Source organism: Drosophila takahashii, chromosome 2L (assembly GCF_030179915.1).
Source record: "Drosophila takahashii strain IR98-3 E-12201 chromosome 2L, DtakHiC1v2, whole genome shotgun sequence".
NCBI classification, from domain to species: domain Eukaryota; kingdom Metazoa; phylum Arthropoda; class Insecta; order Diptera; family Drosophilidae; genus Drosophila; species Drosophila takahashii.
This window is the reverse complement of record NC_091678.1, coordinates 29,317,991-29,334,760: the sequence shown is the minus strand read 5'-3', so window position 1 is coordinate 29,334,760 and position 16,770 is coordinate 29,317,991. Positions and strand designations below refer to the sequence as shown.

Below are 16,770 nucleotides of genomic sequence, written 5' to 3'. Positions count from 1 at the left end.
GTGCTACCGCTATGAAACTTTTATAAACAAGAGAAAACGCTATAGTAGGGTGCCCCGGCTATCAGATACCCCTTACTCAGCTAATGGGAGTGCGAGAGAGATGGAGATATAAAACTTTGCTCGGGCACAGCTTTTTACCGAATGCACTATGGGAAAAAAGTCTATTTTTTTTGGCATAAACTCTAGTTTTAGAGATACAATTTAGAAATTTTTTATATATACTATTAAGATAAAACTGTAATTTCTGTTTTTGTTGCTTTTTGAATCGGGCCATTGCTTTCATCCACCGCCCACGCCGCATATTCAAATTAATTGGCAGGGATTTTAAAAAATTTGTATTTGTATTGGTAAGACGGTAAAATAATTTCGGTTTACGTTAATTTTTAAAATTTGTCAAAAAATAAAAATTGCTAACATGTACAAGAAAAGTGAAATATTATCTAAGAGCAAATGCCAATTTTAGCTTTAAGGGGGGTCCAGCTTCTTTATATTTGAGCCCTTTGCAGCCAGGATTTTCACTTGAATTGTCCCTTTTTAAAAATTGTTTTTGTATTTAAAAAAATTTTTTTTTATGTTTATAAGTTGCTTGATTTAAGTAATTTTTTTGAAGAAATTGTCCCTTTTTAAAAATTGTTTTTGTATTTAAAAAAATTTTTTTTTTATGTTTATAAGTTGCTTGATTTAAGTAATTTTTTTGAAGAAACGTGCAAAAAGTTGCAAAAACTATTAGTTTTGCGATATTAAGGATACATTTGGTAATAACTTTGCGTTTTTACCTTTTTGCAACTTTGTGCCATTTATAAGTTGTACACCACGGAACACAAACAAACTTGTTAGTTTTAAGCTAAAAAGATACACATTTAAAACAGTTCACAGTTGGACAACAAGCCATAATAATCAAAACATGTAATCTAAGATACATTTATAAATACATTTGCTACGATTTGACATGATCAGAAATAATAATCCTTTTTGTTGCTCCACAAAATAAGCACTAAAAGTTTGCAAAGCTTTTTCACTAATTAACGCACACAACAAAGTCAATCGAACAGCTGACTTTGTTCGCTTATCAACTCTATAGTGTTGTTAGTAAAAAATCTTAGATAACTGTTCTTGGCTAATTAGGGAATGTAAATTCACAAAATATATTTAATTTTTAAAAATAATTTGTAAAATAAGTTGATTTTATGCCAAAAAAATTGACTTTTTTCCCATAGTGGAATGGTCCGATTTAAAAAATTTCTTGTACATTTCGATAGGTATAAATAACACAACAAAATTGCTTACTTCTCCGAAATCTTTACAAATGTGGGCGCCAGACACCTTTTTAAATCGGTTGTGGCCGATTGTAGGAGCTAGAGGGGGCTGAAATAAACTTGCGCTGCGTAGGAAGCGCAAGAATATGTGTGGGTAATCCCTACTTTCTAGCTTTTGTATTTTCCGAGATTTTAGACAGGCAGACGGACATGGCTAGATCGACTCGGCTAGTGATCCTGATCTTCTTTTATTGATTATTTACATCCTGATCTTCTTTTATTGATTACTTACATCCATGCTTTCCGCTAGATCCTCCTCGTCAGAGTCTACGACGGATTCCACCAAGCCGGAAAGGTCAATCTCCTCGGCCTCCAAAGACGAGGCATAGTTCGAGGCCATTGTGTCACTACCGCTGTACGCAGAACTAGTGTCACTGGAGTGCGAACCTCGGTTGCATTTTTGATGCAGTTCCGGACGGTTGATTGTCGACGAGCTGCCCACCACCGCTCCTGAGCCTGCTATGCTTGTGGGTGGATACTGTAAAAATAAAAAGGTACGTATATTTAAAGTATAATGGACCTGTTCATGAAAGCTCTCACATGATGTCTGATATGGTAATACGGATCCATGAGGCGTAGATTTTGCTATGGATTCTGCCTACAACGGCATGCCAACCCCGTTAGATGTGATATGTGATGAACCTAGCCTGCAGATTCAACTGAAATGATTAGGAAAGGTCATTAGCACTCAACAAATTATTTAAGATATTCACAAATAAATATAAATAACTCTGCATTAGAGTGTTTTTAGTGTGTACGTCTACAGGCATTGAATTGTCATTAAAGCATAACTTATGTATATAAGCATAAATGGTGGTTCCATTTATTGATTCATCATATCTTAAATCAATCAAAAGTAACGGGAATTTAAGCAAAAACACCTTATTCCCAATCGTTTTTGTAATTTTTTTACAGTTTTAGGTTAAAGCCGTGAAACTCCTGAATATTTTACGGGCCACCTACACGTTGATTTAGAATTGCATCCATCAGGATCACCTGAATTTAGTTAATTTAACATACATATGTACGTGACGACTTGTCGATGTGTGTTTGTGACTTTACATTTTTTACATGTAAATGTGACTGAAAGTTTTTCCCTACTTTGCCATTAAACACCAACAAAATCAAAACAAAAATTCCTTCTCTTTTGCTTTAAATGACTCTCTCTCTCTCTCTGCTCTTTGCTCTGCTTCTGCTGACGTTGTTTTGCGAGAGCTGTGTTCGGAAATCGTTTGTGAGTCGTTTGAACTGCCAAAGCCAACAAAAAACAAGAAAGGAAGCTAGCTTCGGCCAGCCAAAGCTTTTATACCCTTGCAGATCATTCCTATTAACTTGCAAATCGTAAATATTTTAAATTTCTTATTGTTTTGACATTAATTTTTCTATCTATCCCTATGGCAACTATATAATATAGTCATCCGATTTTTGTTAAATTCCGAAATATTAAAAAAAAAATCATATCCTAGAGTAGAAGAGAATACAATAAAAATCAACGGAGCTATAATTTGTTTCCAATTAATTTCCCATTAATTTTTAGATCGTTCCTATGGATTTTGATCAAATTAAAATTGAAATTCGGAAATATTTAAACAGAGTCATATCCTAGAGTAGAATAGAATACAAAAAAAACCAAGGAAGCTAGAATTTATTTCCTATTACTTTTCCATTAATTTTCCGATCGTTCCTATGGCAGCTATATGATATAGTCGTCCTATTTTTTAAATATTTAATTCGAAATTCAGAAATATTTAAAAAATAACATTCCTAAGAGTAGAAGGTAATATTTCAAAAAACACCGAAGCTAGAATTTTTTTAACAATTTTTTTCCGACCCTTTCTATTGGAGCTATAAGATATACTACCTGCAATAGAAAGAAGACTTTTGGGAAAGTTTTAAGCCGATACACAGTGGGGCGCCTAGAACAAAAAGCCTGCCAAAATGGTTTTTTTTTTTTAAGATTTCCCAAAATGTTGCAATGCAACTTCAAAAACAATTGAATTCTCTATACACATCAAAAGGAAAGAGTGATCTGTGTTAAATGGTTCTCCCACTACAGATTTATAAAGTGGATTTTTCGAAATATAATTTTAGCCAATAAGAAAAAAGGTATTTTTACACATCTTTGAAGTTTTTCTGAAAGCGCCCAAGGGCCTAAGTCGTATATGTAACGATTGAAATTTTAAGAGCAACCAATTCTTAAAATATTAAAAAAAAAATAAAAATTTTAGATACATAATTACTATTTTTTTTTAATTTTTTAAAAGTGGTCCAAAAAAAAAGGGATTTTTTGGATATCCTTGGGCGTAAAGTAGTGTTACACACTAGATCCCCGTTTAATTCTTTTTTTAAAAAAAAGTTTAGATATTTAACTACATATTCTGAAAAAATTAGCCTGCCCTTTTGTGCCTCTTCTGAGAAAACCGCAGTTTAAGTTAGCAAGAAATGTTCATAATTTGAAATATCGTCAGCCCTGGTTCATTCGCGCGCCCTAACATCATGAAGATATTTTACTTATGTGAAGGTATTGATGAAGATAATGATAAATTAATAAACAAATTTGGGTTTAAAATTTTAAATTATGTTATTTTACTAAAAATACATATATGAAGTAAATACCGGTTTCTACCAGTTTTTTTTTGAAAATATGCTATATTTCCTTGATTGATTCTATGACATCTATAAGATATCATTGACCAATTAAAAAAAAGGTAAGCATAGAGCTAAAATGATAAATAATGACTTAATCCCAATTTATATGAACCAATATTGAAATAGAACCGAGACATTCCCCTTTGTAATAAGCGTTTATATGGCAGCTATAAGATATAGTTGACCGATTTGAATAATTTTTTTTTCAAAAATCAAGTTAAATTAAAAAAAAATATTGGGAAACTTAGAACCCTATAAGTAATTTATTTATATTTTTTTTCTTAAAAAAACAATTTATTTTTTCTTAAAAAATTTCTACAACAAAAAAATTTTACTAAAAAAATTCACCTTATGATGTTTTTTACATATTTAATTGCCTTCAACAATGCCCCATCAAAAGATATTCGATATAGGGCTCCGCTGATTTAAGGCAGACTTTTGGCTTTTTCGCCCCACTGTGCGATAGCTTCAAAACTGAGAGACTAGTTTGCGTATAAACGGACGGACATGGCTAGATCGACTCGGCTAGTGACCCTGATCAATAATATATATACTTTATGTGGTCGGAAACGCTTCCTTCTAGCTGTTACATACTTTTGCACGAATGCAATATATACCCTTTTACTCTACGAGTAACGGGTATAACAACGTGATGCCAAATAGGCCCCCCGCAACTTTCTTAGTGCACCCCTCCTCTAAGACACGATTCAGACTCAATTTTTCCATGATTTTGGGTCTTGTGGTTTGGGTTTGTGGAACCGGAGGCAAATCGACATCTTTTCGATTTCAAGACTAAAATTAAATCATGCAGAAGGCATTTAGGCAGATCTCGTAAAAAAAGGTCTCATAGTGCTTTTAGTCAGAAAAAAATGTGATGGAGATGCTTGTGGTGTTGCAATATATCTTCGTAAGGGACTTAAAGCTAAATTAATTTGCAGAAATGACGCTTCCAGTTTGGTAGAATATTTATTTATTGAGCTAACTGGTTCTTTCTGGTACAATGCTTTTGAGATGTGCATACAGGCCAAATAGAACAATTGACTATACTGATTTCATATCATTTTTTCAGGATTTATCGTTGACGCATAATGAAATTTTACTAACCGGTGACCGGTTGGAATTCTTTGTATAGTTTAATTTCTGTAAATGAACAAATAGATTTTTTCCAAGAAAATGTCCTGCGTCTGTATAAATTGTGTGTTCCCGTTAAAATTATAACTCCCAAACGATTTAAGCACGAATGGTTTAACAGAAAAATTTGTATAGCAATTAGGCGGAGAGATGAGGCCCATGAGAAATGGAAACGGTATAAAACTAGTAACTTTTACAATCAATTCAAGACTGCTAGGAAAAATGTCAGCAAACTGATACATCCTGCTAAAAGTGACTGCTATAATAGAAAGTTTAAAGATGCTCTAGTGGTGGGAAAAACCTGAAAGGAACTTAAGGCTTTAGGAATAAGAAAACAAAAAGCTATCGCTGACCTGGATATAAACGTTGATGAGCTAAATAAGAAATTGTGAAGTACCTGAGGTTTGCTATACTGACTTGTCTGAGCATACTGAATATAATGATTACTGTGATATATCCTGTATTAGTAGATTTAGTTTTTTCTGTGTTAATGAATGTGATGTCCTGCAATCTGTTTTAAACATTCACTCGAATGCTGTCGGACTTGATAGAATAGACCCGAAATTTATAAAAATGATTACCGCATTATTACAAAATTTACCCCACATAACGTTCATAATAAATACAATGTTTACTACGTCACATTTCCCTGATCAATGGAAGGATGCAAGAATCATCCCTATTCCGAAAGCGAACAAAGATTTTCCTCCAATATCAGTCCTACCATTCTTGGCTAAAGTCGGCGAACGATTAATTGCTGACCAAATAAATATGTATATTGAAGAGCAGAATTTTTTAAATAAGGCTCAATCGGGTTTTAAGAAATCGAGGAGGTGTACGACAGCTCTATTAAAAATTGTAGAAGACATTAGGAAAAAAACTAGACGAGGGTAACGTAACACTACTGACACCGCTAGATTATAGCAAAGCTTTTGACACCGTGAATCACGTTCAAAACTAGCAAATAAGTTCATGTTCTCTAATACGGCACAAAAGTTAATTCGTTCCTATTTGACTGGTAAAAGGCAGGCAGTTGTAACACCAACGGAAAGCTCATCCTAGCATCATTTAGCATGTTAATGAAATTCTTAATATAATATCTTCGTGTAATGTCCATATGTATGCAGACGATGTTCAGATGTATGTATCTCGTCCGTTGTGCAAAGTTGATGAATGTGTTTCTATAGTCAACAAGGAGCTAGCTGTTTTAAAAAATTGGTCTTTCAAAAACGGTCTCCAGCTTAACCCTAGCAAAACTAAATGCGTTGTAATCCATAAAACCGATATAGACACAAGCGTTTTGTCCCCACTTAAAATAGGGAATGAAACCATTGAGTATGTGTAAAAAGTAAAAAATTTAGGTAAAACTTTTAATAAAAGTTTGAAGTGGAATGACCATATCACTCAGCCGGTAGGGAAAATATATGGATGCCTTAGGGCTCTTTATTATACCCAGTCTTTCATACCAGAGAACTGCCGTCCTTTAATTGCAAAGGCCGTGGTCACCCCGATTTTATTTTATGGAGTTGAAATATTTGGTAATAGGAATGCTCAAAGCAAGAAAAAGCTAAATGTAGTATTTATTAGTTGTGCTAGATATGTGTTTAATGTAAAAAGGGGGCACCCCATCTTGGACGTTGGTGCACTATGGTCAGTACAATCAAGTGGCCCTTACGACACCAATCAATGCTTGTTACGCGCAGGGCCCTACACCGTTTTGGGCGAGCAAACGAAATCGCGGACAAAGAAGACAATTTTACAATAGACAATTAAAAATACATGCAGGTCAAAATACGAATAGTCAAGATACATAAAGTAAAACTAATTAGTTGCTAAGTATGATAGTATTACTGATTTAAAGATAGGCAGTGAGTCGGTATTAGATATTAGGTGATATAGTCTATTATACACACAAAAAAAATTGCTTGGTAAAATTGACCAACAAAGATAGTAACGTAACTATTAAAATAGTTACGTGTATTTTGTTTTTGCTTTGGGTTTGTGTCTTTGCTAATTGTGTGTATTTTGTTGTTGTGAAATGACTATTTACTTAGTAGAATTGACAATTTTGCTGGTTGGGGCCTGTTTGACAATTATTACAGTTGATTTTACCAAGTTTTTTTTTTGTGTGTAGTCATTGCAGAGTACTCTAAAACGTTCATGCATTGCATAATTAGAGATACAATGATTTAAAACTAGAGGAATATAGTTTCTTGTGAATCTATTTAGCACATTAAAATGCAGGCGACCCAGTAACTCGGGACTCTCCACATCACCATTAATTAAATTCCTAATAAACGTAATACCAAGCATATTTCTTCGATTAACTAATGATGGTAAGTTAATTAAAAGTATTCTACTAGAGTAGGATGGCATTATTAGGCTTGTATCCCAGTTAAGTCCCCGTAAGGCAAATATTAATAAAATTTTTTTGCACAGACTCAATTCGGTCTATATGCACCCTATATTGGGGACTCCGAACTGGAGCGCAGTGTTCAAGAATTGGTCGGACTAATGAAATAAACAAGGTCTTTGTGACATAGGGATCATCGAATTCCTTCGACCCCCTTTTGATAAATGCAAGCACGCCCCTGGCTTTATTTACCATGGTACACACAAAAAAATTTGCTTGGTAAAATTGACCAACAAAGATAGTTACGTAACTATTAAAATAGTTACGTGTATTTTGTTTTTGCTTTGGGTTTGTGTCTTTGCTAATTGTGTGTATTTTGTTGTTGTGAAATGACAATTTACTTAGTAGAATTGACAATTTTGCTGGTTGGGGCCTGTTTGACAATTATTACAGTTGATTTTACCAAGTTTTTTCTTTGTGTGTAGTAATGTGATCAGAAAATTTAAGTTTAGGATCCATATAGACTCCAAGGTCGTCAGCATGCGTTATTCTATCTAACACACAACCGCTTAAAGTATATGTTGAATAGTGAGGGCTGACACGGAAAAAGGTTATTAGTTTACACTTAGAACGTCATTTATAAATAATGTAAACAGGAGCGGACCAAGATGACTTCCTTGTGGTACACCGGACGTAACTCGGGTTAGGGATGATAAAGAGTTTTTAAAAATGACCCTTTGAGTCCTGCCATTCAAATAACTTAAGATCCACCTAAGAAGACCATCAGGAAACCCCAAAAGGTCCAATTTCCGAACTAAAATCGGATGGTTTACAGAATCAAACGCCTTACTGAAATCAGTGTAAACCACATCAGTCTGACGATTTTTTCTAAAACCATTTAACACAAATGAAGTAAACTGCAAAAGGTTGGTTGTCGTTGACCTACGTTTTATAAATCCGTGCTGACAAGAGGAAATAGGAGACCTACAACTGTGTTGCAAATGGGGAGTAATAATGATCTCGAAGAGCTTCGGAATAGCTGATAGCTTTGAAATACCTCTGTAATTACATGCGTTCAATTTTCTCCCCTTTTTATGAAGCGGGATAACAAACGATTCTTTGGCACCAAAAAATCGACTAACTTTGCAATTTTTTCTATAAAAACTGGTTGGATGCATTAAATTCAAACCTTTAATATATTTTTAAGTGCCATTTTAATAACATCCACTAATTTTTATAGCCGATACTATCGGCTAATATATCGGTGGCAAAGCGATTGCTGGAACACTATTAAAAAAATGCGTTTTGCGGTGTTGACTGTACCTCCGCTAAAAATGATCGGTTTTGGGAAGCCCTTTTTTTAATATTTTATTTTTAACAATTTTTTTCGAGATTCCAAAGTCAAAAATGCGTTTTTCACCTAAAAAATATAACTTTCGGTTTAAAAACAAATATTTGAAGTTAAAAAATTTAAAAAAACGCTTTCCAGGGGGCGGGTTTTTTATTATGCAGAAAAATATGCGGCAAATTTGAAAACGATCGGTTAAGCCGTTAGGAAATGCCGATGAACACAGACTTTCGAAACGTGGTTTCCAGAAAAACACACTGAAAGATGCCCTTACGTACCTAAAGTCTTAGAGGTTAGGGTACTAATTTTAGCATATGCATGCAGATCATTCCTATTAATTAACAAATCGCAAAAATGTTCAATTTTCTAATATTTCTCATTAATTTTCCGATCGTTCCTATGGCAGTTATATGATATAGTCGTCCGATTTTGATCAAATTAAAATTGAAATTCGGAAATATTTAAAAAGAGTTATATCCTAGAGTAGAAGATAATACAATAAAAACCAAAGAAGCTAGAATTTATTTCCTATTACTTTTCCATTAATTTTCCGATCGTTCCTATGGCAGCTATATGATATAGAAGTCCGATTTATTAAATAATTAATTCGAAATTCAGAAATATTTAAAAAATAAAATCCCCAAAAGTAGAAGGTAATATTTCAAAAAACACCGAAGCTAGAATTTTTTAAAGTTTTTTTTTCCGACTCTTCCTATGGGAGCTATAAGATATAGTTGTCCGATCCGGTCGGTTCCGACATATATACTACCTGCAATAGAAAGAAGACTTTTGCGAAAGTTTCGTCTCGATAGCTCAAAAACTGAGAGACTAGTTTGCGTAGAAACAGACAGACGGACATGGCTAGATCGACTCGTCTTGTGATGCTGATCAAGAATATATATACTTTATGGGGTCGAAAACGTCTCCTTCACTGCGTTGCAATCTGAAATCATAATACCCTCTGCAAGGGTATAAATATATTAACAGCTTCAGTCATATTGGTACATAAGTACAGATTAGACCTATCCGAGCAAGCGATAAGGCTATTGATAAGTGAAAAGTTTGCTCTACGAATGCAGGGGATGCGTTTAGCCGACTTTTCAGATATTTTAATTAATTTTGTACCCGTGTCAATAGTCAGCTCCAGCGTTGGGTGATATGGGTCTTCCGGTAAAGTAATTGCAGAGGTTTTAGCTATGCAGACACAATCTGGACTTGAAACAAAGCATATATAATCGTCCTAACGAATTTTGAACATGGTTTACTAGAGAAGTATATACATGAAATATCAAGCAAACCCTCCAGAAAATCATGCTGCGTTGAAGGTAACAATATATTCGAAGTTTTTACGGTGGACCATGTCGCTCTAGGTATATTAAAGTCACCTAAAACTATTAACTGATCCCTATCTGATAGTTTAATTGAAATAAACTGGATAGCGGACAGATGATGAGATGAGTGAGCGGGAGTGAGTAAGCGGGTTAGCGTTAGTTTTAGCTGTGCCAACAACAACGTTTTATGCGGGAGAGCGGGTAACTACTGTATAGATGCTTACCGCTCCAAACAGCGTTTAGTAGAAAAGGAGAATGCAATTAAATAAAAACAATAACAACAAACACTGCACAGAGACTGGGCGTGCAAACTAATTTAGTTAATTTAAACACAAAAGAATCACTATGCACTCGCGAAGCGAACGGATATTGTTAGGGACATAAAAAGCTTTATAAATGTAAGAATAATTGAATTAAACCCCGATGGTTTATGGACAAAAAGAACACAAATTCGGAGCGCAAGACAAAAACACGACCGTTCACTAAAAGAGCGAAAGCTTTACTTTTTGATCATCTTTACTTTTTTGACCATCTCGCGTTTCTCCCATAAAATATTTGATCTTCACCTGTTCGACTGGATTAAACTTAGGGCATACCAAGTAGCCTAACTATTTGTATGAAGAACTGCATTTTACATCTTCCCGAAGGACAAATAATGTAATATGTCGCAGATATAGACTGTCAGTCTCTGAAAATCAGTTCTTTGTCTATGCTGTACGTTTTTGGAATGAACTACCACATCGCCTCAAAACAATTAAGAGTGTTCCACAATTTAAACATGCCTTAATGACACACTCCAAAAATTAGAAATAAATATATATATAATAAAAATTAAATAAATATGAATAAAAAAAAAAGAAAATAATAATAATAAAAAAATTCAAAACCAAACGTTGACAACCTACCGAAATTTGCAAATCCCAGAAAGTCCGAGGTTCACTACTTCTCAGAAATCTTTAAAGATGTGGGCGCAGGACCCATTTTAAAATCGTTAGTGGGCGATTGTGGGCGTTAAAGGGGGCGTGGCGCTCGGCTAAAATAAACTTGCGCTGCGTAGGAAGCCAAAGAATATGTGTGGGAAATCTCAACCTTCTAGCTTTTGTAGTTTCTGAGATCTCAGCGTTCATACAGACGGACAGAAGGACAGACGGACATGCCCCTGATCAAGAATATATATACTTTATGGGGTCGGAAACGCTTCCTTCTAGCTGTTACATACTTTTGCACGAATACAATATACCCTTTTACTCTTCGAGTAACGCGTATAAAAATATTGACTGCCCTTCCTTTAAAAGTAAATATTAATGAAAAAAATCGTTTGCCCACCCCTTAAAACTAAAAAATATTGACTGCCCATCCTTTAAAAATACATTTTTATAAAAACAAACGTTTGGCACCTCTAAAAATTAAAAATTATTGACTGCCCACCCTTTAAAACTAAATATTTATGAAAATAATCGTTTGCCCACCCCTTAAAACTAAAAAATATTGACTGCCCACCCTTTAAAAATACATTTTTATAAAAACAAACGTTTGCCCACCTCTTAAAACCAGGGACCCTAACTGTTATGAGTTAAAAATCACATTTTAACAGTTATTTTCGGATTCGTAAAGTAAAACTCAAAGTAAAACTGTTATTTTTTGAGTTTTATAATAAAAGTTAACAAATAACCGTAATTCGTCGTGATCAAAAATAAAACTCAAACTTGATTTATGGCGATTTTGTGAGTTAAAGAAATTTAAAAAAAATATAGTTATACAATATGCTCGGTTGGCTTTTTTTTTAAATATTTTTAGTAAGTTATATAAAACTCGGCTAGCATGTTTTTTTAATTATTTAATTTTTTTTAAATGTCAAGGGAATAACTGTTATACATAAAAATAAACAAATAACAGTTATTTTTGACTTTTATTATAAAAATCAAATAAATAAAAACCATTACGGATTTGTAAACTACAATGGCTAACAAAAATAATGGTGTATTTAAAAAAAATGTTGGACTCTTCTAAGTGCATGATTTTTTTGGTAAGAAAAATTTACAATAACAGTTATTTTCGGTCCCTGCTTAAAACTAAAAAATATTGAGTGCCCACCCTTTAAAAATACATTTTTATAAAAACAAACGTTTGCCCACCCCTTAAAACTAAAAAATATTGACTGCCCACCCTTTAAAAATAAATTTTTATAAAAATAAACGTTTGCCCATCTCTTAAAACTAAATATTTATTACTTTTAATTACATGTTTAAGTTTTAATTGGCATATGGGCATTTCCAGGAAAAAGTCAACCAAACCCCAAAAATTAAAAGTTGGCTGAAAAATGTATTTTTTTTATTTAAAACTAGCATTGGTATCTATATTTTGAAAGTCAATTACATTTTCTTCCAAATTGATTTTTTACACGAAGATATGGAGCTTTGAAAAACGAGCAACACGTTCTGTATATCTCAGCAACATTTTGTTGTGTTTTCGTAATATTGGTATGCCTTCTGTGGAAGTCTCAAGATCAAACAACCAAGAGTACATTATAGTTTGAGGCAAATGCTATTAGGAAAAAATATAAACTTCTTAAGGAATAATGGATTTGAAGGCTTTTTTTAAGTTTGTTTTTACAAATTTTTAATGTCGCGTCCATAATCAAAAAAACCTATTTTTTCCTTTCAATCGTGCAATTTGCGACACATATAATCCTGCTTTTATGCCTAAAGCAAGGATATTTGGAACAAATTAATTACAATTTTTTGACAAAAAAAATTAGCTCATTAATATTTTTAAAGAAATTTTAAAGTCTGTCGCGTCCGTAATTTCAATTTTTTATTACTAGAAAACAATTGTTCATAATTTTTGTTGTGAAGCTAATTGTTTAATTTGCTGCATATATGCTTGTGTAATTGGTTTACATTCATTTAAAATCAGTTTTTTTTAAATTTATTTTTAAATGTTAAGTACATTTTTCTCTACAATTTTTTCAAAAATTGTTGTTATTTTATACCCTTGCAGAGGGTATTATGATTTCAGTTTGCAACGCAGTGAAGGAGACGTTTCCGACCCCATAAAGTATATATATTCTTGATCAGCATCACAAGACGAGTCGATCTAGCCATGTCCGTCTGTCTGCTTCTACGCAAACTAGTCTCTCAGTTTTTGAGCTATCGGGACGAAACTTTTGCAAAAGTCTTCTTTCTATTGCAGGTAGTATATATGTCGGAACCGACCGGATCGGAACTAAATCTTATAGCTCCCATAGGAAAGATCGGAAAAAAAAACTTTAAAAAATTCTAGCTTCGGTGTTTTTTGAAATATTACCTTCTACTTTTGGGAATGTTATTTTTTAAATATTTCTGAATTTCGAATTAATTATTTAAAAAATCGGACTACTATATCATATAGCTGCCATAGGAACGATCGGAAAATTAATGAGAAATATTAGAAAATTGAACATTTTTGCGATTTGTTAATTAATAGGAATGATCTGCAAGGGTATATAAGCTTCGGCTGGCCGAAGCTAGCTTCCTTTCATGTTTTTAAATAACTCTAAGCGTTTCTTTGTGATGGGGTGGGCAAACGATTATTTTCATAAATATTTAGTTTTATAGGGTGTTTTTATTTTTTAGAGATGGGCAAACGTATGTTTTTATAAACATGTATTTTTAAAGGGTGGGCACGGAAACGGACATGGCTAGATCGACTCGTCTAGTGATGCTGATTAAAAATATATATGTATACTTTGTAGGGTCGGTGACATCTCCTTCACTGCTTTGAAAATTTCTGACTGAAATCTTAAGGTAGGCTATAAAAAACAAGAAAGGAAGTTAGCTTTGGCAAGTCGAAGTTTCGTCGCGATAGCCTTTAAAACTGAGAGAGTAGCCCGCATAGAAAAAGACAGACGGACATGGCTAGATAGACTCGGCTATTGGTGCTGATCAAGAATATATATATGTATACTTTTTGTAGTCGGAAACGTCTCCTTCACTGCGTTGCTTACTTCTGACTGGAATTATAATACCTTCTGTAAGGGAATACAAATATTGTAGGCGACAGCTTCCGCCCGCTAGATAAGCCACTTACAATAATAAGAACGTTGCAAAATCAAATAGTAAATAAAAAACAAACTTTGCACCACTCACACATACAATCATCAAACAGCATCTCACACAGACATTAAATATGGACGTGTTTCTGCCGTTCAATGGGTTTTTTTCGGGATCTAGAGGGGTACTCAATGGGCTTTGTTTACGTCGGTGCACTTGCTAATTATATGCACTTTATAAAGCTGCAGTATAAATTTCCGAGCTGTTATTTTATGCGTACACACTTTTGCATAGAGAAACTAAGGCGGTCTGTGTGTATTGGTATTATGCTGCGCATTGCTGGAATTTCTTTCACTCACACAAACACATCTCGGCCAGGAAAAGATGCTAGTGCACTGCCAAATTTTACTTCAAACTTCGTGGCCGATGTTATTGATCTTTTTCTACGGTCATCTGCTTTTAAAATGTCTCAATTTTTGTACGCTAATTTTAGAAAAAAATTAAAAAGATGAAAACCAAAAGTCCGACGCGTCTTACAGTGTGACCACACCGCACTGTAATACCACAGTTTGTAGTGACTATCGGTACTCTGCAGTATTGAGTATCGTTAAAGTATCGATATATTTAATAATAGTTACAGGAGTGTCCGTAATAGACTGTTCACGCAAAAAGGGTTTTGTTTAAGCGATTAAATTCCGCTTTAGTGACTTTTTCTTCCATAACACAGTGCAACATGAAAAATGTAACCGCAGTTTTGATTTCATGGGCGGAAATACTCATCGAAATAAGCTAAAACCCATTTGGGGTTCTCTGGCCTAGCTCGCGTTTACCTATTATAGCGAATTAAAGTTTACATACAAAATTTATTTGTGAACCAATAAAAATTTCACTATCTTCACTATCTTCAGCGATTATGTAGCTATGAACCAAGGAACTAAATTGACAAATGGCATCCAGAGGAAAATGGGACCGCAGTTCTAGTAATTAAATACTTTTAGTCAGTAAAGAAAATTGTCAAATCCGGACCAACCCCTTATAAGGATATTGTTGCTGCACGACCAGGGGAATTCGCTTTTTCTTTCTAACACAATTTCTTATGGAAGAAAAAAGTGCTGCAGCGGAATTTTCTCGCCTAACCTTACATCGTATAGTGAAAAGTTTTGTTTTTTATTTTTTGTGAGAGCGAAAAAAAATATCGCTCAGAAATAATGATTATTATGTGAGCGATCTTATTTTGCTTAAACATATCACTAAAAGTGCGATTGCAGCCATTCTGTACGGAATTTTAGAAAGATTTAAGTTTGTGCTTGTAGGTAGAACCACGAAGCACATATTGAGTTAATAAAATAAGGTGTTTTCTTTGTATAATCATTTAAAAACGCGGTTATTAGTTTACAAGAGGTATGCATAAATACAAAAAGTTGTAGCAACCTTAGGACTTTATGTCATTTATATATTAGCAAAACGACTTAACAAGATGTTATGAACTATTCCACATAGACCCAACCCGACATGTGGGCTGGGTGTTAGCATGTTGGTGCCCCGTGCTGTAAGCACGAGTTCGATTCCCACAGAACATATTTTTTTTATACAAAAGTCAACCGCTTATTAAGCGGTTTATACAAATACAAGTACACATTTAAATAATTATTTTTAAATAATTTTATTTTTAGGTCAAGCTGATGGTACAAGGTGCATAAACAATATAATTTCAGATGAGATCATTTTGTCCTACAGCCCAGAAGGATGTTATTCTTGCACTTCTAAGTAAGTTTTTATCGTTCTTGTCTAATATTCTAATAAATTATAATATTATAAAAATATATATTTTCCAAATAAAGATCCCATTGGCCAGGTGAATCCTGCAGAGCCTCCGGAGAGGATGCGGAGATGTGTAAAAAATATCCATGCGCGAAAACGGAGCTCACCAAGACTCCGGAAGCCATGACAAACGTACCGAAGACCCTAAAAGTCACCGTAGTTGGTAAAAATCTATTAATTTTATGTAAAAGTATGAAAATAATTTACCAAAAATGATGTAGTAAAATGAAGTGAAAAGAAATAAACCGTTTGATAAAGGCGATGAAATTCAACATATTTTTTATTTTTCTCTCTCTTTGCTGATGATTTTGGGTGATATTACGGCGCTAAAATAGCGCCAAAAGGGCGCCGAATTTGGTGATGAATTAAGCGCTGAAAAATGGTGATGAACAGGTGCTAAGAAAACGCTAGTTTCTGGCAGTGATGAGCCCCTAGGACATGCCCATGTTAAAATCAGCGCTATTTTTCATACAAATGCACTACTACACGACAATTATGGCGGGTTATGCAGGTGACGAGAACAGAGCAAAAGAAATATGGATGTCGAAAATATATCAAAATATCAATATATCGATATTTTTTACGAAAAAATAAAAATTTTTATCGTGATATTTTTTTTGAATAATTATCATATATCATCGATTTTTTTTCACATGTTTTTGATAATTTTAAGTGGTTTCACTTTTCATCGGGACAAGAAAAAATACATATGTGAAAAAAGAGCGCCGCTTTCGGCAAGTGAAAATGCATAGCATAGCATTAAGAATTCAAGAAAAAAAAGCGCGGGAAA

General features: G+C 33.7%; 1 protein-coding gene and 1 long non-coding RNA gene across 14 annotated transcripts in view; one reads left to right on the top strand and one right to left on the bottom strand.

The window, feature by feature from the left end:
- The window catches only part of PDZ-GEF (PDZ domain-containing guanine nucleotide exchange factor), a 152,485-nt gene extending 137,769 nt beyond the window's left edge, over positions 1 to 14,716 (bottom strand). For 10 of the 11 annotated variants that reach the window (XR_011417777.1, XR_011417778.1, XR_011417781.1 and 7 more), the window contains exons 1-3: positions 14,519 to 14,716; positions 1,857 to 1,975; positions 1,549 to 1,794 (exon numbers count right to left, since the gene is read on the bottom strand). Coding sequence is in view for 7 of the 11 variants with exons in the window: in XM_070212326.1 (XP_070068427.1) it covers positions 1,549 to 1,794; positions 1,857 to 1,886 (276 nt within the window). In the remaining 4 variants the exon portion in view is untranslated. Of the gene's footprint in view, positions 1 to 1,548; positions 1,795 to 1,856; positions 1,976 to 14,255 lie in introns of all 11 variants that reach the window. The other variant, XM_044393598.2, reaches the window with a different exon arrangement.
- On the top strand, positions 1,677 to 16,247 carry LOC123002923 (uncharacterized). 3 transcript variants are annotated; one of them, XR_011417798.1, is made up of 3 exons: positions 1,677 to 1,810; positions 15,833 to 15,926; positions 16,001 to 16,247. It is a non-coding gene; the product is annotated as an uncharacterized lncRNA (long non-coding RNA). The 3 variants fall into 3 exon arrangements; XR_011417799.1 differs by lacking the exon at positions 1,677 to 1,810 and adding an exon at positions 15,002 to 15,139; XR_011417795.1 differs by lacking the exon at positions 1,677 to 1,810 and adding an exon at positions 15,074 to 15,560.
- Positions 16,248 to 16,770: the final 523 nt, after the last annotated feature.